General features: G+C 41.2%; 1 protein-coding gene across 1 annotated transcript in view; it reads right to left on the reverse strand.

Moving 5' to 3' along the window:
• Positions 1 to 5556: 5556 nt before the first annotated feature.
• The window catches only part of AASS (aminoadipate-semialdehyde synthase), a gene marked incomplete at its 5' end in the record, with an annotated part of 28160 nt that continues 9427 nt past the window's right edge, over positions 5557 to 24289 (reverse strand). The window contains 11 exons of the mRNA XM_084276988.1: positions 5557 to 5798; positions 7322 to 7498; positions 7826 to 7914; positions 8106 to 8221; positions 9760 to 9855; positions 12016 to 12183; positions 14026 to 14166; positions 14595 to 14703; positions 16043 to 16153; positions 17053 to 17182; positions 21992 to 22113. Coding sequence (XP_084133114.1) covers positions 5680 to 5798; positions 7322 to 7498; positions 7826 to 7914; positions 8106 to 8221; positions 9760 to 9855; positions 12016 to 12183; positions 14026 to 14166; positions 14595 to 14703; positions 16043 to 16153; positions 17053 to 17182; positions 21992 to 22113 — 1378 coding nt within the window. The 3' untranslated portion in view covers positions 5557 to 5679. The remainder of the gene's footprint in view (positions 5799 to 7321; positions 7499 to 7825; positions 7915 to 8105; positions 8222 to 9759; positions 9856 to 12015; positions 12184 to 14025; positions 14167 to 14594; positions 14704 to 16042; positions 16154 to 17052; positions 17183 to 21991; positions 22114 to 24289) is intronic.

A 24289-nucleotide genomic window follows, 5' to 3' on the forward strand; every position in this document is an offset into this window, starting at 1 on the left:
CTGGGGTGAATGGACACCCTCCACTTGCACACCCAGGCTAACATGGACAACGATATTATCTAATTCCCCCCCTCTCATTCCAAAAATATAGACACAGTTTTGCCTTTCTTAATCTCTAGGGGTGCCCGTAGGAGAGAGGTTAATTGTGATCTTATGGCCATTTGCAAACCATATTCCATAATCTTCTTAGCTTGCACTCCCGCTCTTCACCACATTTGCACACAACGTTAGACACTGTAACGCTCATGTGCCACCCTTCCAGCCTTTTCTTCAGGAAAACTAGCACGTAGCCTCACATAGCTTCATGCTTTTTGTTTTGACAGCTTCTATTCATGTATTTACAGTTTCATACAGTTATATATACAAAGGTTTTGGGGGGCCAATTAATTCTACTATGCTTTTCAAGATTCTATGGACCAAAAGCAAAAAAGGGAATCCTCCTTTCTAAAAATCCCGTCTTGATATAACAGTTCCCTTCAACCTAAATGTTTTGCAGACATTTTAAAATGATAATCCAAGGAATCAGCTGGCGTCCAAGGTTTCTTCCAGAGTTGTTTGTAATCACATTCATCATCTTAGCATGCTGACAAGTTATTTAAAACATAAGTGCTTAGGATAATCTCTTTACTCACACATATTGGTTCTGATCTAGAAAAAAATAAGAATCATAAAAAAAAATCTTCTATAATCTTCAACTGTGATGGATTACAGATTTTAATAAATGCGTGTCAGTTCCCCTCTCAGACAAAGGCCATATTCTAATTAATTTTTTTCTTGTAATCCAAGCTACAGACTCAAAAGACGTACAGCCTGCCTTTTCAAACTGGGTCAAGTGTGGAAAAGATGTATCTCCTGCAAGGAGTAGGATATTAATAAACAATTTCAGCCCAAGATTTTTATTTTTTGTTAACAAAGCTTCAAGTCACGTGTGCCAAAGAAAACTTAATTAGTGAGCTTCCTCCCAAGAAATCATATGGGAGGAGAGAGTTTAAAAAAAAACAACTTATGTAATTTACTCAAATCCCCAGCTTTTTAGTAATTTTGGTGGTGTGATTTAATACCTGTGGAAAACCTTTACAAAAGTCAGCAATAAATACTAAAGCAATAAAGAAGTCACACAAACTCATAGCTATCAGCACAGCAGCACATTAGTTCGAGACCTTGACATGGACTTTGAAAACCAGTTGACTAAACTGGCCAGCAATGATTTATCTCAATGTCATACCTGGCGTGGTATAAAGGCCTCAGGCATTATTTTGGATGGGCTGACATTCTCTGCGGTAAATCTCACTTCAAGATGAGTTCAGCAAAATTAAACTGATTTCTCTAATTGTTCTGAAGCATAAGAAGAGCAGGGCTGGGAGGGGGTGGGGGGAGAGGAGCTGTGTTGTTTTGTTGGGATTAAAGCAGAAGCCTGACTACCCCCACAAATCTGAGGCACTCTAGATTACAAACTTGGTTTTCACTGCTTCCCTGCAGCAAGGGAAAGGTCTCACCACCCATTTCCCATGCTTTGCTGGATTGGGGGCTATACTTTCAGAGGCGCAAGAGGGAAAAGAAGTTATAGAATCACAGCATGGTTTGGGTTGCAAGATTCTCAAAGATCATCTAGTTCCAGTCCCCTGCCATGGGCAGGCACCCTCCCCTAGACCAGGTTTCACAAAACCCCATCCAACCTGGCCTTGAACACTGCCAGGGTGGGGGCAGCCACAGCTTATCTGGGCAACCTGTGCCAGGGCCTCACCACCCTCATAGTAAAGAATTTCTTCCTAAAGTCTACTCTAAACCTGCCCTTGCGGCTTGTAGCTATTACCTCTTGTCCCATCACTGCACTCCCTGGTGAACTCCAGAGACTTCTCTTCTCCAGGCTGAACAAGCCCAACTCAGCCCCTTGATCGTCTTTGTGTCCCTCCTCTGGACTCGCTCCAACAGTACCAGGTCTTTCCTGTACTGGGGACCCCAGAGCTGGATGCAGCACTCCAGGTGGGGTCTCACGAGAGCAGAGTAGAGGGGCAGCATCACCTCCCTTGACCTGCTGGCCACGCTGTTCTTGATGCAGCCCAGGACACAGTTGGCCTTCTGAGCTGTCCGCGCATGCTGCCGGCTCATGTTGAGCTTGTCATTGATCAGCACCCCTAGATCCTTCTCCTCAGGGCTGCTCCCAATCCATTCTCTGCCCAGCCTGTGGTTGTATCTCAGGTCATTTGGCAGCATTTCCCCCGATTCCCCTCTGATTTAAACTGCATTCTTTTCTTTGTAGAACCATGAAAGTTGGGGGAAAAAATAAGGTGGCTCTAGCTTACTGAACTCATTCCCCTGTTTCAACAGTCACATCCAGTGATCCTGTAATTAGTGTATTCAGGATGGTCTGATTTGGTCTGGATAAATTCTGCTGGACTTTCAAAGCTAAATTTCGTTTTTCTCTCCCTCCTTGTTACGTTTTCCAGCCTAATCAAAACCACTTTACCCCAGATTTTTTTCCCCTTAAACAGCCATTGTGCTATGAGCACGTGCCCTTGTCTGGCAGTCACACTTTTGTGCTCCATTCCTGAAAAGGGATATCGTTCTCACCTACAGTAATATCCAGGGCAAAGTGAGTGTGAAACACTGAGGCAAAGAAAGGAGTCTGAGGGTGATGGGGCTTGGTTACCTCCATCTCAGAAAGAAACTGGGATCTTCTCTGTCATGGAGACCTGGCACTGGAATAAATTGCAAAATGGAAAAAGACACACAGTGGCCAACAACCTGTTCCTTGTGGCCTGTTGTGAACAAACAGTTTAACAGCCTTTCTGCCCAGGCAGTGAGAGCAGACACCAAACCATGTATTCAGGTGAGTGAGACCCTCCAGCTGAGACAGGCAGTGAAACACCAAGCTTTCACTTCTTCCTGGGGCACAGGAAGACATTATACAACTACTCTTCTGTAGCTCTCCCCTTAATTAGTTGTCCTTCTGCCCAAGCAAAAAAAAAACTGCATCTCTTAAGATTGTAGTTGAAATCTAAGATTATATGTGTATATGTGTGTATTATATATATGTATATAAATACATACATGGGTGTTAGATGCCAATGCTTATACAATCCTTGAAGAGCCATCTCTTGTGAGTCTAGCAAAAAAAGCATTCAAAGGTATTTCATGTAGATAGAGCAGTCCATATGTATATGCCCCTTCAATATAATCACCTATGTAAAAATACAAATCCCATTCATATTTCATCTCATCAGACTGTAAAGATGGCACGACAATGAAACACAGGTTTTCAGATTTATTTTTCAATATAGGATACAATTACCTTTCCATTAATATGCAAAAAGAACCGAGATGTCTAATCTTTGTACAAAAGCTGAGCCATAAATTCGCTGAAATCTAAACTTAGAAACCAAAAGCAGCATTGCACTGGGAAACAGAAATATATTCTGATACAAAATGTTTCAAAAATAGCAGAAGTGTTTCTTGATAAAAACCACTCTGTAGTGCTCATTCTTTTTGTGCTTCAAAGAGATTACATACTTTTTAAAAATTCCAATTTTCTTTGCATACTGCGCTTCCTAAGCAGAAAAGCAAGCAAGGTGCATGCATATACACAGAATCACAACCCCACAGCTGTGCATTTGTGGGATAAAGGAGGGAACAGAGCATTCTGGAGTGAAATCCTGGTTTCACCAAGCACCCAACTGGAAGGGACCAGCAGACATAAACCTAATTTTAACCCTTAGTTGCTGGCCTTTAATCTACAGAAGGAGGGCAGCAGAGAGCAGATCATCCATTGCTCTCTCATCCCTTACCCAGCTGCATGCACCAGACCAGCAGCCTGTAAGATCCATAGGAAACAACGCAATTTATTGGAGCCAGGATTTCATCCGATACTCAGAACATGGCACTGTAACAGAATTCAAATTTGACAGTAAAAAAATCATTCAAGTGGTTCAGTATAAAAAGCCCTCCCCCTTTGACAGTAATACATTGCCCTTTATTCTTCCTTCTCCCTTTGTCTCCTTTCACCCTCCTCTTCATTGCAGCTGCTATTTGATTATATATGCACAAAGAAAATCCAAATCCTGAGCAGCAGGACTTAGAGATCAAAACTTCAGCTATCATTGCATCTGTTTTTCCTGCTGGGCAAAGTAACACCTGGAATTCCAGCTCCTCAGGACCATGGTAATAGCACTGTGCTTCTCAAGAGGTAAAAGGCTGTGCGTTTATCAGCAAAGTGCACTTGTGAGCAAAGTCAAGAGCAGAAAGCTTACAGCATCCAGCATTTGAGCTTTACAAAAGGGGAACTCCAGACAGTTGCACAGGTACCAGTGCAAATGCTATCTGCCCACAGCATTGAATCTCACAGGCCTAACTGGTGAAGTCTAAGCCATGCTTGCATTGCAAGGTGGTGTAGAAATCCCTGAGCAAAAGCCACAGAAGTAGCAATGAACTGGAAGGAAACAACTGCTGTTTTGCCAGAGAAAAGCTGCACTCAGGCTAAAGTTCAGTTCTGGGCTGATATGTCTAAAACGCTGCTAGAGCCAGGCTGGTACATCTGTGCAGCACAGCACTGGGCATCAAATGAGCTGGTACCCTGGCAAACTCTCTGCAGTCTAAAGTGGCACTGTACTGAGCAGTATGGATAGGCTACCAAATGAATGCTTCAAAAGCATGACAGCAAAAGGACAGAAGTTGGCTCAAAAAGTAGTGATTTAACCCTCTGGGCCTGCTGCATTTCAAAGCTGCTTATTCCCTTTGTAACAGTACTTAACCTGGATGAGGCACACAGTGTAAGTGGAAAGAGTAAACGACATTTGGAGGGGCTTCTAAGCACATTAGCTCTGTTGTATTTCAGAATGCCCTTCCAAGCTGCAGAGCTAAATGCTGATGTGATCTTTTTGCAGCACAGGGCTACACTATCACCAGGTACTTCAATGTGTCAAAACAGCTTCCACTCTGGAACAAGAAAGGGTACGGTAGGGTAGGGTATAGTACTGTGGGAAGGCTTGCTTTAAACTTCCTCCCTCCTCCAACTAATTTAAGTTTACCTTCATAAGAGAAGGATATTAAAAATATTAAGATACAGATTTCAGGTATTTAACAATTGAACATTTTCAAGATTTAACAGGATCTTGTTTGTTAGTAGTACAGAATTTCTAAACTATCCATTGCATATTTTATCGTGAAAACATTCACAAATACTGTTAAAAGGGACAATGAGACTTAAAATTGAAGTATCATTTTCATCTCTGTTATTCTGATAAATTATTTTACTACATGAATAATCAAGCTTAATCAATGGAATTCTTTAACCAGATTTTTCCAGCATGAAAGGAACCCAGTAATAGATTCTTATTTCAGCTTAAATTTGTCTAATACCCTTATACACGTAGAAGACAAACTCTACTAATCAAAAAAACACAAATGAAATCCCTTCCCAAGATATTTTAGGAAAGATAGAAGCAAAGATCTGATTGATGCTGAAACATGTACATGAAAGCATAACTGTTTTCAGAGGAAAATACCACAATCCATGCATCAGGGTATCTACAGTTTCCACATCAAAGTCAGGCAACTGGTTTTAAGGGAGGCATCATTTCTGTGTGAAAAGGCAGGTTTCTGCTTCAGCTGGTTCCAATTGAGATTCTTGAAGCAGGGGGGCACCAAACAAAGCCAAAACCTGATTCAATCCACTGCTTCCAGTTACTGTTTGATAACGCTGTGAGTACTGTACACAATGCCTTCTGCCCGAACACGCTCAAGTATTGGTCCGTATACATTCCTTGTCAATGGTATAACCATACCTTTGGCATCTATTTCACCTGAAATAAAGGTAAGGGGGAAGAAAAGGGGGGTTACTGAGTTTACCCAGCTTTGGCAGCAAGGCAGCCTCTGTGAGGAGAGGTCAGGGCTGCCCTGTGCCAGACACAGTCGGTTTGAGCCAGCTCCAACCCACCCATCGCAGGGCACAGCTCAGTCCCTCAGCCACCATGGTGGTGCCTTGGGGAAAACAAAGTTAAGAAAGGGAAAAATGCTGCACAGTGGTGAGGAGTGAAGAGAAAAGTGTGAGAAACAGCCCTGGGACACCAAGGTGAAAGAGGAGGAGGAGGAGGGGAGGAGGTGCTCCAGGCTCCAGAGCAGAGATTCCTCTGTAGCCCATGGAGAGACTGTGGTGGAGCAGGGGAAAAGCATAAGGAGGAAGGAGCAGGAGAGAGAAGCTGTTCTGGACTGACCACAGCCCCCATTCCCCATCCGCATGCACTGTTCAGGGCAGAGAGAAAGAAGCTAAGGAGTCAGGAATGGAGCCTGGGAAAAAGAGGTGGGGATGACAGTGTTGTTTTGTATTTGTTTCTTACTGTTCACGCTTATTTTTAATTGGCAATAACAAGTTTCCTCATGCTGAGCCTGTTCTGCCTGTGACAGTAACTGGTGAGTGAGCTCCCTGTCTTTATTTTATCCCCATCAGGCTGACAAGGGGGAGAGAGCAGCCAGCCAAAGTTAACCCACTGCAAGTAAAAATACCAATCTGCAATAATATAAATCTTAAATTGTATATTTGTACATATATATGTACATTTATTAACCTTGGCATTATGTCCTTATACAGCAGCAGTACTGTATCAAAGAGCAGGAGAAAAAGGTTTGAAATAGTATCGTGCACAGCTCGAATTTCATTCATAGAGCTGGGAATCTGGGATTAGGGGAAAAGCATCTGAACTTCAAAAGTTTGGATTTTGTTTTTTTAAATTTAAACAAAAAAAAAAGATAAAAAGCCCCAACAACCCAAACCTAACATTTTCACTCGCTTCAGTTAGCCTGAAGAATGAAGATTAAGAGCAAGCAAGGAGAAAATCACACAATTTCCTTTAACATGGTGATTACTAGGCAAAGTCTGCCTGTTATATACACAATGTGATCAGGTAATATGCCCCAAGCCTCAAATTTGATCAATCTGGAAAGCAGCAGAAGTCACTAGTTTGTACAGCACAGGTATATTTTAGCCTGGTTCACTGTGGCATAATCCACTGTAATTTACCATATCAAAGGTCCCCTCTACACCAGTGAAGATTTATGATTAAATTACTAAAAATCTCTATAGATTAAGAAGTTAAGCAGAGTCTCTGACACATCCATACATGCAGATTAAAAATTCCTGTAAAGATGATACGAAAAGCTTGATTAACTTAAAAACAAAACAAAACACATACACAAACAAAACCACAAAAAAAAAACCCATCAAAATAAAAAAATATATACACTTCAGAAACACTACACATCTGCTTTTCATAAGCAGGAAGGTCCAGAACAATGAAATACTGTTGCTCAAGCCTGAACAGTCACCTACCATCTAGAACCATCTTCGCAGCAATAGCTGTGGGGTATCCTACTGTTTTAGCCATCGCAGAATATCCGTTGTTATCACCATACACAACCAGATCAATAAATTTGTCTTCCAAATGGCCAGAAGGATGCCTGAGGCCTATTTCATTTCTCATAACGATCATATCTCGCTCTCCAGTGCCTAGGAGAAAAGCACCCAAACTGTTCAGTACTTGTGTTTCAATCAGAGCAAGACGAAGCTCCTGACGAGCCAGGCACTATGCACACACAGCACATACATCAGAGAAGTGACCGAAGAGAGGGACTGTTAGGGAGGACAGAATATTAAGATGAAACTGAAAATGTAACAGGGAAAGAACAGGATGAAGTGGGGGAGTAGACAACATCACAGGCTATTGAAAAACTCAGCATGAAGGTTTTTAAATGAAGGTGAAAAAACTAATCTAAACAAGGCTAAGAGATACTGACTTCTTCCACTCAAAGCCAGGCAAAAGAATTTATCACATACCAAAGGGCAACTTCATCTCCATGTGCTTTGCAAGAGCACCCACGATGGAGTCTGCTGCTGGAACTGGCTCATCTCCCAGTAAACCTAGCCTGGCAGAAGAAATGAGAGATTTGTACCAGTGCTTATCAGCAGCTCAGTTGTTCTCTAATGTCCAGCTTGTTCAGCATACCAGTAAAAGTTTAACAGTCACAACATGGACCAAAACACACAGAACTGCAAACCCATTTCTGGGTTTGGTTTGGTTGGTTTTAAACCTTTAAGAATCACTGGAACATTTTACCATTCCACTGCCTCCAGCTGACTTTTGTCCTTTTCCAGTTTGCTGAATACAGCTTCTCTAAGAACATGATACTCAGCAGGCGGTTTAACTCCGACCAGTTTGCACATGAGCTCCTTCTGTATTGAAAGAAAAGAAAAACGGTTCCTGAAGGCCTTATATCTGTTCCCACTCCTTTTCAGTCAAGGTTTTGAGCACCCACTGCTCCATTAAACCAGGTTAATTGCCAGGACTCTGGAGAAGACAGGTTATGTGTACAGGGAATGTAAAATAGTTTGAGATTTTTAATTGCAATAAGATAATACACAGAGTCACAGACAAGATATGAAGTAAGCAAGAAATGCAGAGTGTGTTTAGAAGCTCAGGTCAGCACCCATCTCTTCTGCTTCCCAGGCAGAGTAGATAAAGGGAAAGCACTGAGATGTAACAACATTGCTGAGACAAGTTTTGCAGTGAGACTAATGAGTTTATAGTCATCTTCACAGATTACACAACATTGTATATTTATTCATCGAGGCTAGAAGGACTGGAAATTCTAGCCATAACTGCAAAGAAAACTTGAAGGCATCAACCCTAAAAGAGGACAAAAATCCTCTTGAAAAAATAAAAGTAATTCCCATATGGGAGCCAAAAACCTGCTGGAGTTTAAGATGAGCAGTTCTGTATGTTAGTCAAAGACAAGCAAGACTGGGCCTCTTCACCTTGTGCTCCCTTGGTTTTGAGAACACTCAAGACATTCTTAACTTGAAATAGTGGCATCATCAGAAGAATACTGTGCTCTCCTCAGACCATCACACAGCATAAGCCTGGTGTCTTTTTCCAGACTAATGCTGATAAAAGCACAAGGAAGGAAATGGGAGACAAATCTGAATTTGGTTCCTGTGAGTAATAAACAAAGCTAATATCTCAGGGCGTTGCAAAATGGAAGAATAATTTCTCACAAGACAGACAGATCAGACAAGTAACAAGCTGTTTATCAGTTCAGCTCTCTTTACACCATGCCAAAATATGAAATTTCCTGCTTTGCCTACAGAGCAAGCAAAAGGTTGACTGTCAAATGAAACAGCAGCACATCATATGAGCCATACTTTGGTTGAGATTAAGATGAAGTGAGGCATCAGTAAGCAAGACAGAAAAGCAGCATTAACAGAAGACCAAAAAAATGGTTGTTCAGAGTTTTAACAGGAAAAAAAACCCAATTTTCATACATGATCTCTTACTTTCTGATGGCCTAGAAATACTTTCACACTGAAGATCATGAGCCAGTACCAAGATAGACACTACAAACTCACAGCACTGATGGCCGGATTCTGACTAACAGAAAATTTAAGACAATTCATTAAAATATTCTATGGGACCTCTGAAGGTCATCTAGCCCAACACCTAATTGAAACAGGAGTACCACCAGCACTCAAGCCAGCCATGGCTTTGTCTAGCTAAGTCCTGAAAGTCTCCAGTGTCAGAGACTCCAGAGTCTCTCTGGGGAACCTGTTCCAGAACTGTATTTCATGCTTGCTGAAGAAAACCTGATTTCCAGGAAGAAAAAGCAGAATAGACCAGGATGCAATGTAAGATTCCTATTGCTAAGCACACCCAAGCCAATGAGATGAGAAAAATAAAACAGAGGAAAGAAGGCAAAGTAATCAGAGTAACTCACCCAGGTTAGAGGTGGTGTGGTTGAGCTTAGCAAAGGATAAGGATCTGGGTTAATTAATCCTAGTTTTACAAAGCCTCCCATAGTTTTGGAGTATCCCTGAAATAAAAGAACAAGGTTACAAATAGTAATCACTTGAAACCAAGGTCAGCATTCCTTCTTGGTTTGAATGTAGCGGTGGACACAACCATGGCAGTGTTAACCATTATTCCCTTGGGAAGACAGCCACACTAACACAATGCCAGTGGGGTTACCGCTACAGAGCAGTACCTTCCCCAGCCCCCATCTACCCTTCCCTCTACTTTTTCAATACCCTCTTTAATGATTTATTTTGCCATCAATACTCCCCTTGGTTCATGAGATAAAAGGGCTAAGCTGGCCAGCACTAGTTCAAACTCCACCACGTCATTACGGATGGGGTAAACACACTACTGAAGTCAGAGCGCCCAACACTAAACACATCTCACCCCAGTTTTACACCAGGGTGATTGCATGGACATCAGAGAAACGACTTTAAAGGTAAGAATCCCGTGTGTTTGTACCTTTCCTTCAGAAATATCAGACAGACAGCCAGGACCACAGTGGAACCGTATTTGAAAGGAACTGCAAAGGCTGCAGTAGGCTGCCAAATAAAAGAAGTGTCAACTGGCTTCTGCTCATTTACGTTTGTATCCCATTAACATTCCCAATACAGCTCCTGAGTATCTGAAAAGACTTCCATGAAAGTGACTAGAAACACTAAAAAACCAGTACAGTGGAAATAAAGCCCTCTGAAAGAGGGATGATTATAATCAGGAGCCACCTCCACCAGCACTAAGTTATCAGCTCAGGTGGCCTTGCATTGAGATCCCTCAGTGACACCTCTTTTTAAACCGACTCCATTAGCTACCTGAAGCTGATCTCTGAGGAGACTGCTTTCTGCTCTGCAGCACAACAGCGTGCGTGAAGGGCCAACAGCAGCTTCTGCCCTGCTCGGCACTATGTGCCAGCACGTAGGTACCGCGCAGGCAGAGGTACGGCAAGCTCTTCCATGCAACCCTACTGACCCCACCCCACCCCAAAGGGATGGACCCACTTTGGGAGGTAAGAAAGCAGTACTAACCACCGAAATACCGTTCCTGCAGCACACCAGTAACAGCTCTCCCTGTCACCTGGATGTTTTTGCTTTTCCCTGTGCTAACACTTACACAAAGAAAGTTTTACCAGGCCCCAAAAGGAAGGGTAGGTACTGCCATACAAAGACTTCATGATGAGGTAGATGCCTTCCACCTATTGTTAGCTTCTGAACTAGAGATCGTATCTATGGCAGTTTGAAACTCTTACCCCTCCCCATTGGCCTTCCACTTTCTCTTCCTAAGCAAGCCTCCCTTCCAGCAATACAGAAAAAATCCTGTTGCATTGCCACAGAGGAATTAAGAGGGCAAGGACATGCACGTCCCTCAAGCCATGTACAAAATAACAATAACCTGAACCTTGACATAAACCTTAACTCAATAGACATATCACAGCATCCATAAAAGCTTTTTCAAACTTTCAATATAGTTTTGGGTCTATTCCTTCTTAATGTATATTGACCAACAACATAATAAAAAAGAAATCTGAAAGAAAAAATAAAGTGGTTTGATTCTGCTTTAACTAACAAATGAAAGGAAGTATATATTGGTTAGAAGGAAAACACATTTCTCTTAATATTTTACTTAACTGACCAAAATGTTACCACTGCTCAAATTCAAGATTTCCAGTTAATGAAAAATTTTCTCAGCTTGATGGAAATTCGTAATTTTTGTAAGATTTTTACATTACGTTTTTCACAGGAGTGCAAACAACAAACTCTAAATTCAAGTGTAAGAGAATAGATCAATTCTGAGGAAATATGTAACAGCAACACACATCACACAAACCAGCCAGACTTAATTCCTTTTTTAAATCTTCTATTGATTTGACACCAAATACAGAGCCAGAGGAAAAAAGAAACACAGATCCAGACTACACAAGCCAAGTGACCAGCTGCCTAAAACAAGTAAAACTGTATTTCTGGTTTGCAGAAAACACCTGTTAAACAAACCATTTAAAGCTACATTTAAAAAAAAAAGAAGAAAGAAGTGCTTTCAGTTACCTGTCAACTGGGGTAGTGGAGAGCTCATAAATACATAGCAAGTGTGGAGCTAGAAAAGGCTCTTTTAAGTGCACAGTTTTTCTTGAAATGACAACATTCATCTCTTGAGGAAAACAATAACGATAATAACAATAACAACTTACTTTGTATCTTAAGGTGCCTCTCAGCAAAGTGTGAGCTGTCTGAATACCATAGGGCTCAGCGTATTTGGTACTGTCTCTGTTAGGAAAACCTTCGAGATTTAATCCTGGGAAAAAATCCATCGGAGTAACAGAATCAAGTAACGCTCCTCCAGCTGGAATATTGATAATCTAAATGTTGTGAAAGAACAGCAATATTATTTAATTGCAGTGTTATTTAATTTATTTTACAACAGTAAAGATGAAATATGCTCACAAGAGGAACAAGTTGCTTAGTGTTTCTGGGGGAAAGAAAGGCCTGCTGTAAATAAAGCAGTTGCACAAGCCATTTAAGCACATCCTGTGATGGAGGAGCGTGCACTATGGCAGCCATTACTGATCAAAGGGCTAAGACAAGCCACATCCTTCTTGCACACACTGATAATTCCTGCTGCACTCACATTCAAGTGGCAGGTTCCCATTTCACTCCCAAATTAGTCTAATTTGGAGAGCCTCCCTAAACTACAGCAGTGTGAAGGGAGATTCTGCCTAAAGGGTCCCTGCTTTTGGGTCACATCTTTTATTCTCTTTTATGGGGGAGAAGAAGGTAAATGTAAAGAAATGGATGGGGTTTTGTTGGGGTCTTTTTAAAGATTAAAATAAATCAGGTGGTATCACACTGATAGAAAATTGCTGCCCATGTATACCTTCACTTGCAGCTACAAAGCAGAGAGAACACACCACTGAAGGAAAAGAAAATAAGGTTGACTAGCTCTATTATCATTCCCAACCAAGGCCTTGAACCCTGCTTCAAGCAGCTGATGCACATATCTGCTGTGCAGCATCAATACAAACTCGTTTTGTGACTTCTGAGCAAAGGGGCAAGGTTTCTTTCGAGAAGAAAGACTGAAGCAATGCCAAAAGATCTCACTGTGTTTGTCAGGCAAGACACTAATGTGGAAGAATCCTGCACAACAGTCAAAGACAGGTAAGGATTTAGTGGCAAGGAGGAAAAATGGCACAGTTTACAGACAAGCCCGCATAGCGCTCTCATAATGAATCATTCATATGCATGATCTAATTTTTCCTAGCAATGGGTGAACCAGGTCAAAATTAAATAAGAAGCACTTTCACATTCTCCAAGAGATCCTTTCATCTGAAACTTGATGTCCTCTGATGCTTTTTAAAAAATGATCCAATGTGCAGTCCCTGAATTTCTCCTTTCTTAGTGCAGTAAGAACACTAGAGCACCAAAATGTCACCATGAAACATCTCAAAAGGTTTCTCAGTTTTGCAGATCAAAAAGTTTAGATAATTAGCTAAACTTTACAGTGCTTATACAAGGAAGTCTCCTTGACATTTGAAGAGCCCCTGCTCAGTAACTACTCTGAGCAAGTGGGAATGATCAAACAGACAGGACTGGAAAGCAGAAATGTGATAATGGCTTGCAATAGCTTTCCACAAATCAGTTACCATCTTCCCATAAAACAGATGCAGTGACATTTGCCAGGTTAACTCTAACTCCTGCACATACAACAAAACAGAGCTTATATAAAACACATCAGAAAGCACTGTATACTTTCACAAAGCCCACTCAGGGGGTTATTGGTATCACAGATTGCATCAAAAGAAATCAAGAGTGCCGCTATACACTGTGCAAGTACAGTGGTTTACAAATGACACAAACATGACTGGACAGCAAGGGAAGCAGAAGGATGCACTCTGACCTTTATTTCACAGAGTCCAGGACAGGGCAATTAAGCAACGAAAGCAACACACAATAGGGCTGGAAGCTGAACCCAGCAGACCAGCCTCAATCCAGTGCTCCAGTCAGTACACCATGCTGCTTTTGCCATCAGTTTCCATATGGTAAAAATTAAACTGGCAGCAGCCAGGCACCATCACTCTCCAAATACAGGATTAAGTGATACAGGCTTGAAAGTCAGCACAGCACCACACAGATCCCAAGTCCCTCCTTAGCCCAATACCACCTTCTTCGTCTGTCTTTAAATGGAAACATTAGGATTACTTCACCTCTCCTTTTTTTAAATACGTAGCAGACTGAACAGTATTCAGCAACACTCCTTGTGGGCTCCAGCTGAACTTGTATCTCAGGGGATTGTCAGAGTGCTCTGGAGCTGGCAGACCACCGCAGAAAGAAGTGTAGGAGATGACCTGTCAGATTTATCCACAGAAAAGAACCGATGAAGAGAAGATGGATCAGGGTGCAAACAGTACAGAGCTTCCCTACAGAAACCCCATTAGTTCTTAAACTTTCTGTTGACGCTATCCCCAAATATGCCAAATCAGAAGAACAACAGTGGGCAGGGAAAACCAGAAGAATTTTCACTGAGCAACACTGTCAAGCTCTCACAGGCAGGCACTGCCTGCAAAGGAGAGGAAAACAAACCATATGCTGGGGCAAAGCCATCTTAGCCGATTGCCTTACCAACTGGATCGGTTGGTACCGAATTCCAAGCATCAGAAAAAGGTGTGCTGAGTCTGTTACACATCCGTGACATGCCCAAAAAACTGGGTGGTGTTAAAGGAACAACTTTACTAATAAAATCTCAGCAGACTTGTGCACTCCCTGCCAACCTTACCGTAGCACCGACTTCTTTTGCCTTGTCAATACATTCCATCGCCAACATATGGTCAAGCCCAGGATCCAAACCCATTTCGCTGATAACTGTAATACCAGCAGCTTCTACACTAAAAATAACAGAAATGCAGAGCTGTCAGGATATTTACTGTAACTGCCCTTTTGTTCAGGGAATCTGTCCAGCAAAGGCCCCATGAACTTTGCCCAACATAGTAAATTCTGGGACTTGTCTGCAGCTTGTGGAAAACAACAGAAGCAGATGTTAAAACCTGAACAGTGACAGTTGCCTACGAGTCATTCTAGCCTTGGTTTCTATTACTTTGCTGCAACAACTAGAGGTTGGTGGTAAAAGAAATTCCTATCAGCTACTCCGTATCCCACATTCTCCTTGACAGTGCTATAATGCAGGAAGGTAGCAATGCAGAGGACAGCACAGAGCTAATCATAATTGCCCTAAACAGCTTGTTTTAGATTTGTTTAAAATTGTGAGGGAGTGAGATTGAAAAGCCTAGTTTCCCAAATTACAAGCATTGGGCTTTCTTTTTTTAATAGTTGCATATGCTCCCAAAGCAGCTCACTTGTCACCACAAACTGAGGTGACTGATTTTACTTTCAAAATCATTTTGTGTTTTGATAAATAAGAAGTGACTTCTTTTTTTTTTCTTTTTTGAGAGCGTGATATATCTTGGTATCACAGCAAGAAGGGAAGTAGAAGCCCCTAAACCTCCCCCATTGTCTGCAACACTGGTTCTCTACCTGCCTAGCTTTGTTTTATCTTTTGTAGAGACATGGCATGTACTACTAGTCTCACCTCACTCACTTGAATTCACTCAGCTTCCAGTGCCATGACTGACAGGAGTACCTACATGAAGCTCTAGGCTCAAAACAATTTCCAATCATATAGTAAGTAGGACAACTGCAACATTAGAATAGTTAGAACTGTCACTGATCTGAGACTAATGTAGTGGCCAATCCAAAAGAAGGTGGCATGAAGGAAGGTATCACTGTAGATACAATAAGCCAAGAATGAGGTTTTTTGTAAGAGAATGCAAAGGATGATAAACATGTTTGCTGTCACTGGTAGGACAGGGCAGCCCAGCTGCCAAGGTTGAGAATCAGCCCAGCTCAAACACCCCAACAGGTTTCAGGGAAGAGGGGAAGACACATTAATATGGAATAAGATGAAGCACGCAGAAAGGTATGTTCCAGTGTTCAGAGTGCTAGTCTGCCCAGACTGGGGTACACAATCTTATCTCCACTCTGCCACAGCCTCCACATGCAACTCTGGGGAAAGGTACTTAGTCCTCTGTCATGGAAAGGGAAGGAGAACAAATGGAGAAAAGGGTAATAAATCCACAGTAAGCATTGTGGGTGTAACAGGCTGAAAAATATTCAAAAATTGTACTAAAGAAAGAAGCAACTCCAAAGAGATGCTACTCTCACACCTACCTCTCCTGGAGTTCTTTCATAGCTGGTGTTAAGTAGCTGGCTGTTACCAAGTTCACTTTGTGGTCGATACATTTCTTAGCAACCAAAGGATGTGCTGAATAAGGCAGCAAACTACAAATGAAGGAGATTTATGCAACATCAAAATCCAACTAGTTACTTATGCTGTCACTGGAAAGACACTCACAAATGGTTTTTATATGCCCACAAAAGAGCTCAAGTAAATGCAATAGTCATACGTGCCTTGCCCTGAGCAGTTTCATACCGACATAAGTGAAATGCTACCCTATCAGAAGAGCATTGTTGTACACACTCAGAACAGGGCGCAGGACAATAGGGGAGTCATTCTTTAGACAGCATCTTTTGTCACACTTCTCTTTGTAAAAAACAAACCAGTGACCTCTTTTTCAAGGCCACCTTCTAAACAGGCATGCTGGAGGTTTAGAAGACGCAAAACTGTAAGCCCATGCTTGAGAAAGCTTGCATTACAATGATCTTGCTCAAGTACTTTGTGAAAAGCATGCTTTACTTGGAAAGGAAACAAAATTCATGACATCTGTGGCAAAAGGGCCACAATGGCAAGGACTATGAAGTCATTTCCTCCCCCTGTTTCAATACCTGGAAAGAAATCTTTCTTAATGGGATATTCAGGAGAAACAACCAAGATGTCAGAATTTTGCCTCCCCTTGCAAACATGCAAATTTGATCCCAGGAATATATACACTGGTGGATGCAACTGAACCCTCACACTAAGCAGGCTGTCCACATAATCAGTGAACACTTCGAAAGAGATGCTGCAGTCAAAGCACCTTTGAAAGTCCAGATGCCCCACAATGTGAGAAAGCAGTGGCCAGTTACAACTATTGGCATACACAAATATGACCCCCGTTCTTGGGCATTAAAAAAAAAACCCAAACAAAACCTATCGATATTTTTATATGGGTCAGTAAACTAGGAGAAAGAAGCAGCATGACTTAGGGTTGAGACTATCACGTTTTACCCCGAATTCTGACCTGATCACAAGGTCATGCTTCTTCACCAAAGAGGACAGCTTCTCCTCATGCTTCACGACATCCATATGAACTGAAGTAACGTTGCTGTACTTTTTCGTCAGCTGTTCAAGTTGTTCCTTCATGACAGATGCTGTTTTAAAAGTAAAGCACATCAACTGTTACACAAAGACGAAGGTAAATCCTAAGCACTCACATGTATAATTGTGCTTTGCACACATCTCCTTCTTCCCAAAGAGAAACAGTTGCATGGATGTTTTCCTTCACTAACAGTTGAAGAGAAACTAGGCATAAAGCACCTTACTTCCCCTAAAGTAGTCAATTTTATTATCAATTGCCAGTGCAAAGCCATAGTAGCTATAACTCAAGAACTTACTCTCAGAAGTAAAGCACCGCTAGCTGCTAAACTGTGTAATGACAACAGACTTTTGAAACCAGTTAGCAACTTGGAGGGTGTACATAAAATTAACAAAAGTTGTGCTGTGGTTTTCCTATCACCAGACTAAGTCTACACAAATTATTTATACAAAAATAGAAGTCATCTCCCTTCTTTTCCACTCTATGAAGAAGAAGGTCTAGAACATGAGATAAAGGACTGGTAAAGTTATTTTTGTGCACCCCAGAACCCACTGACCTGCTTGCATCACATGCACATGTCCTGCCAGCATGGTCTTCTACAGCAGCACTGTCTACACATGCCAGGTAACTGAGCACCCATGTGGTGGGAAAACAGATAAACAGAAAAAAGCATATATTCACACCTGAGTGTGTTTTAGAGAGAGTGTAAAAAAAGGTCTGCTGAATGGATGCATCTTTTATGCAGAGATGTGTCACAAAAGTGTCATTAACTAGTTACAAAAACCCAACACTTTTATTATAGGTTAGGTACGGTTGTGCTCTCATGCCTTTAACTATGACCCCTCATAAGAACCTGTGTCAAAGTATAGTCTAGGTTTTAAAAAAACATACATGCTGGACGTTCAGTCTTTTGTATCTTGGATGAACACCTGCCACTCTTTGGTCAGTGTCAAAATGTACTGACAAGGGCATTACAAGTTTTCAAAGAATACATGACCAAACCACTGATGAAAGGATAAAAGCAGACTCTTTTGGAATCCTTAGAAATGTGCTGCTGTCTTGGATCTAGAAGCAGATCAATCAAAGAAGGTGTTTCAGGGTGAAGAATGCAAATAACAGTCACACAACATGGTATGTTTGGACTCAAGAAACATTTCAGAGAAAGATCATAAGAAAGCAGCAAAAGCTGTAGTAAACACTTCTACTGATAGAGGAGAGGGTGGCTTATCTGAACTAGAAGAATAATCCTACCGTATGAGGTCTGGGGATAATAAAATAAAGATGACAAGCAACAAAATATAACAGCAAAAATAACAGCAGCTGCACTATGTCCAGTCAAAAGTACCACTAGCCTGTTGAGGCAGACCAGCTTAGGGTTTCTTTGGAGATAGACTATTAGTGGAAAAACTGTTAGGGGTAGGGAGTCAAATGGATCAAACAAATTAAAAAGTTTTAAAATGAAAGAAAGAGAACCAAAGCTAGAATAACAGGTAGGAACTCAATGACATCCCACATGAAAATCTGAAACCAAGCAGCAATTTTCCTTTTTTATTTGAATCAGAGAATCACAGAATCATGGAATCTTTAAAGTTGGAAAAGATCTCTAAGATCATCAAGTCCAACTGTCAACCCAACATCACCATGTCTACTCAACCATGGCTCCAAAGTGCCATGTCTACGTGGTTTTTTAACACCTCCAGAAATGGTGACTCAACCCCCTCTCTGGGAAGCCTGTTTCAATGCCTGACCAATCTTTTGATGAAGAAATTTGTCCCAATATTCTATCTAAACCTCCCCTGGTGCAACTTGAAGCCATTTCCTCTTGTCCTATCATTTGTTACTTGGGAGAAGAGACCAACACCCACTTGGCTACAACCTCCTTTCAGATAGCTGTAGAGAGCAATAAGGTCTCCCCTCAGCCACCTTTTCTCCAGGCTAAACAACCCCAGTTCTTTCAGCTGCTCCTCATAAGACTTGTGCTCCAGGCCCTTTATTAGCTTTGTTGCCCTTCTCTGGACACACTCCAGCACCTCAATGTCCTTCTTATAGTGAAGGGCCCAAAACTGAACACAGCATTGAGGTGTGGCCTCACCAGAGCCAAGTACAGGGACATGTTCACTCCCCTACTCCTACTGGCCACGGTACTCTTGATACAAACCAGGATGCTATTGGTGGACAATCACGCAATAGACTTGATCATCATGCTTTGATCTGGAGAGGACATCATCCCTTGGGTCTATCATCCCTAACTTAAATGAGTGATCCAGTGGCCTGCATGGCAGAACAAGGTGTAGGAGAAAAATAGAAAGCCCACAACTCACATCATGGTCCTAAATACATTGGCATTCATGAGCTCATCAATTTGCTGGAGAAGTACTGCACAACCAGGGGGAAAAAAAATACTAAGTGCCTATCCCAATAAGGGCCTTTCCTTGCAGGTTTATGACCTCATATGAAGCAGAATAATTCAACAGCACTGAGACAGGCAGAGGTTTTGCTCTTGCTTTGACTTTCACATGAAAAGACAGAAAAGGCATGCCTGGTGCTTCCCTATTCAATGAAATACTGTGTTGCACTGACTCAAGGGAAGAGAGCAATGGAAAAAACGTATGCCTGGTGTGTTTTAAAAGTAAACCAGTTTTGCATATATTTTCTCCTGGTTTAGAAACAGTTACTTCTCCAACCTGGCCAAATAAATACAGAGGCTACATGTTCAATCAGGTTTTAATGGTGGTAGCTGTTTCGGCAAAAGCACAGACTACTTCACTGAAAAGCAAGAAGCTGACTAGAAGTCCAGGAGAGGAAAAAGTCCAAATAGGAAAAATTGGGGTTTTTCTCTTTTTCAGGCTGTGCTTAGTTTAAGTGAGACAGGAAGACTTTAACTATTTTTAAGGCCTTGATGAACATGCATGTTCAATACAGCTAATTAACAGTTTTAGTAGACAAACACATGCCCAGAAACCGGGTAGCCGAAACCAGGACCCTACCACATCCCTCATTCCACACAGGCATACATTAATAGATAAATCTGGTTGAAAATGAGATCTTTCAAAACTCTGTTTCAGTACATTTTAACAGAATTCCTACTTCTAGCCATGAACAGCTTAACGCTTAGAAGAAATCCAATTCACATCCTTCACCATTTTTAACACAATAAAGACAAAAACATTAAGCTTTACTTAGGCCAAATATGACCAGATTCAATCTGACTAGTTTCAATATTTACATATGGCTTAGTCCTACTAGTCCTGCGTATGTTAATATTTCCACTGAAAGGGAGAAATTGAGTCTCTGCCTGCCTCCACTTGTTCCTTCTTAATAGCTTGCTGCTGTCAGCAGCTGCCATTATATTGAAAGCAAAACTGAAAAAGAGATCCAGGTTCAAGCAACCGGTACTTGGCACATCTGACCGAAAGTGAATTGATTTCCTGTCCTGGATCACATTGCTGCCAGCGCAAGGACGGCAATGGGAACACAGCCAGGAGAAAGGAGTGGGCAAAGAAGGCAGCAGGTGGGCACAGGCTTACACAGAATTAAAAGCATCTGTGCCTCTAACTTAGGGCCTTATCTCCTTATGGCCTTTCCCAAGTCAGTGGGACTTGCCAGAGGGTGATTCTCTGTACGCTACTAATCAACTTGTGCTGAGAGAAAAGTGCTAGGCAAAAATCATCAACAAATTCAAACAAACAAAAATAAAGCTGAACCCATGAATGTTTCCAAATTAAGACTGTCATCATTTGGATTTGAAGCCGTGCAGCCTAATAGCAGGGAACCAAATGTGGCACTGTGATGTGCATTTTATGCTTTCTTCACCTACCAGCATGTAGCCAAATATTAGAAAAGTAACACCTTTGTGTCTCTTTCCTTCTGAGTATTTTTTCATATGTGCTGTAGAAGCTGCGTGTTTTTAAGCTACCCAGAGAAGAGGTACCTCCTGCCTCTGCACACGGCTTGGCACAACAGATCTTCCAGTTCACCTGCTTTCCCTTACTGCCACTGTACTGCAGGGACTAGATGCAGCTTCCATACTGATGAGGGGATGGACACTCCTCACTGCATTAGGCATCAACAAGGGTGAAGGCATCAACAGGAGTTCCCCTCTTCCTAGTGAATCTTTTCCCAGGGGTTAAAAGTACTATGGTTATCCCCACAAAGGGTAGCAAAAGCAGCTAAGTATGGAAGTAGCATGAAAGGTAAAAAAAAAAAACCCAACAAAGCAACAACAGCAAATATCAACAGTTCTAAAGGAAACCATCTCCCGGCAAAGTATCTTTCAAGCAATGCAGCCTGGGTCTTAAACATGAGAAAACAGAATCAGGGTAAAAACAGCATCAAAGACATAAAAAGGTGGTTTTCAGATACTCAGCCTGAAACATGTTACAGATAAAACCAAAAGCAGGCATATAGGGCTGATGGAAAGGTCAGGGTCCAAAGGTTTACCACCACAGTAGTGGTTATAACAACAGCTGAGGCTTCTACTCATACAGATGTCTATAAAGACAATTTCATCTTCTTGTTGTGTGAGTCTGCAACATAGCCAAGCACCAACAAAAGCAACTGACAAACTACAAAACCAATCTCAAGCCCAAAGCAAGTTCAGAAGGAAAAACACTTCTAATCTCCCTGTAGGTTACACATGCAAACAGTAAACTTTGCATGTGGCTATGTCGTTTTCAAATCAGTGATATAAACTTAAAATGCTCAGAAAGCTACAAAGGCTTTTCTGCTGTGGATAACAGCAAAGATTTTCTTTATTCATTCTGAGAACCAGATCAGTTTATTACTTGGGAGAAAGGTTCTGCCACACAAACAGGTTTAAATAAAATGTAATTTTTCAGTGAAAAACAAGCAAAATCTTACATACCAACTGTGATGTCAACACTGGAATCTCTAGTGAGATATTCAAGTACAGGGCCAGAAACATAGCCAGATCCGAGCAATAAAACCCTCTTCTTGTTACCCATCTTCAGCGACTGAGCGTATTCCCTAGGAGGTGTTACAGGCAAAATGAAAAATCACACAGGAGAAGGAAACTCTAAACTGCTAAAGCTAACAGAATAAGTATGTTTTAGCAAGCCTACAAACCACGAGCTCTATTCAGACCAAGAGTCAAGTTCCCGGCTATCTAACCCAAGACTGGGCAATCACCACCTAGCACTGCTTCCATTCTTCTGCTCTGTAACTTCTTTCCTCTAATACAAACGTGACCAAACCCACTGACATGCCCACTCCTTCTCCAGTTGCTTCAGGCTGTTCAAGAATTCTTTTCCTCAGTTGTCATCGTATTTTTCCCAATGGCCAAATAACTGTAACCTGATCATTTAAGGACTGCCAAGCTGTCTATGTCACTTTTAGCTGTCAGAAGGGGATTACAGGCTCTGCCTTGCTCCTTCTGCATCACAGGTAACTGTTAAAGTACACAAAACCATGCTGGTGGAAGTGTATTTGTTGTCAGTTACACTAGGTTCAAATTAGTCTATCATAGGAACACGATAGACAACAAAAATCAAATAAAAGTTAATGTCAAATTACAATTCAACCAAGCTTCCACTACTCCCCTAAATGAATTTCAGAAGTAGCTTTCCTGACAGCTTTCATTATAAAATGTATTTGCATCAGGTCTTCCATTTCTTTTTGCCAACCAGAACAAGGTAGTTCAGTAGTTGTTTAAATATGCTCCCATAAACATGTAAATTAGAGTAGGAAAACAAACTTTTATTTTTATAATTATTTTCCCTTTTAGCTTAAATTTTCATTAAGTTGTAAAATTAGGATTGTAAACCATTTGTCTAAACTATCATCACTATGCAGATAAAAAATGTTCAGAAAATGAAAAAAAAAATCTTAAAGCCCTTTTTATTGTTGAAGAAAAGGAAACTGTCCATTGCTGTATTGTTTAACCTGATTAATGGAGACTGAGGTTTGGCTTTTCTTATCCCATATCCTGAAAATAAATTCCAGTAACTATGTTGGGCCTTCAGAGATACTGACTTACAGGAAACTTAGTAAGTGTTCAAGCAAGTTCCTCAATTTCCCCTTATTTACTTTGAGTTTACACGGGTGTATAATACATTGTGGATTATGCCACAGAAAGAATACTGACCTCTAGCTGACAAGCTCACATCCCCTTTGTTTAAAGCTGTTGGCCTTGGAAGAAGACTAACCATAAGCCTACTTAATCATGTTTGGTTCAGACCTCTTTGGGGCATCAAATTTATCCATAAGTCAACTTCCAGTTGTGGTTTTTCAGTTCAAAAACGGCCATAACAATGAAGGATAGTGTTGCAGCCTGCCAGAGCAACACCCAGTAGCACAACACGGGCAGTCTTGTATGACCTGAAGTACCCGACTACATACATTTGGGGGAACAATGTCTCAGACAACTGTGTTGAAAGACTATCTTGAGTGAAAAGAGTTAAATCAATATGAATTACATCTGTATCATCTGTCTGAAGCATATTCCAGCCTACTGTGTCTGAGTATCTCCAAAATTCCAGATGTTCCATCCTCCCTTTCTCCAGTTTCAGGCTTAATTACTTTTTTTAAAAAAAATAATTCTTCTCAATTCATTAAATCTGAATGAGATGTACCAGTGTATCACCTCTCTATCTAAATTATTACTATAGATTATTGTAAATTTTAACCTTCATGTAAGTTTTTGCAGATTTGATTTTTTTTTAAAAAAAGTTAAATCATTATTTAATCTACGCACAGAAAGCCTCCTATACTCATCATATCCCTTCTCAAGACAAATCCAAGGAGCTTCCTCCTACTGCTATCAATTCTAACAGAACATCTTCTAGACCTACACACTCATGGGCAAGGGAAGAAAGAATTCTGCTCCACCCTTCATTTATAGGGAGCAACCCTGGTATGCAGGAGCTTGGAGCAACAGTGTTGGCAAAGGGGAGACTTCCTAGGGGAAAAAGAAGCTGGATGTTGCAATCAAACTTCTTATATAAAACTTTTCCAGTGTCACACTTGGAACACAGCTTGTCTTGCTCTAGGCACAAACATGAGCTGCCAAATGACCTATCAAAAGCAGGGATCAGATCTACAGAGTCCCAGAAAAGAACATTTCAGATTATGCCTGTCTCTACATACAAGTTTAAATAACTCAGTTATGTTAATCTATGAACAAATGACAGCAGTACTTAGGAGT

Source organism: Gallinula chloropus (genome assembly GCF_964237585.1).
Source record: "Gallinula chloropus genome assembly, chromosome: 1".
Lineage (NCBI taxonomy): Eukaryota > Metazoa > Chordata > Aves > Gruiformes > Rallidae > Gallinula > Gallinula chloropus.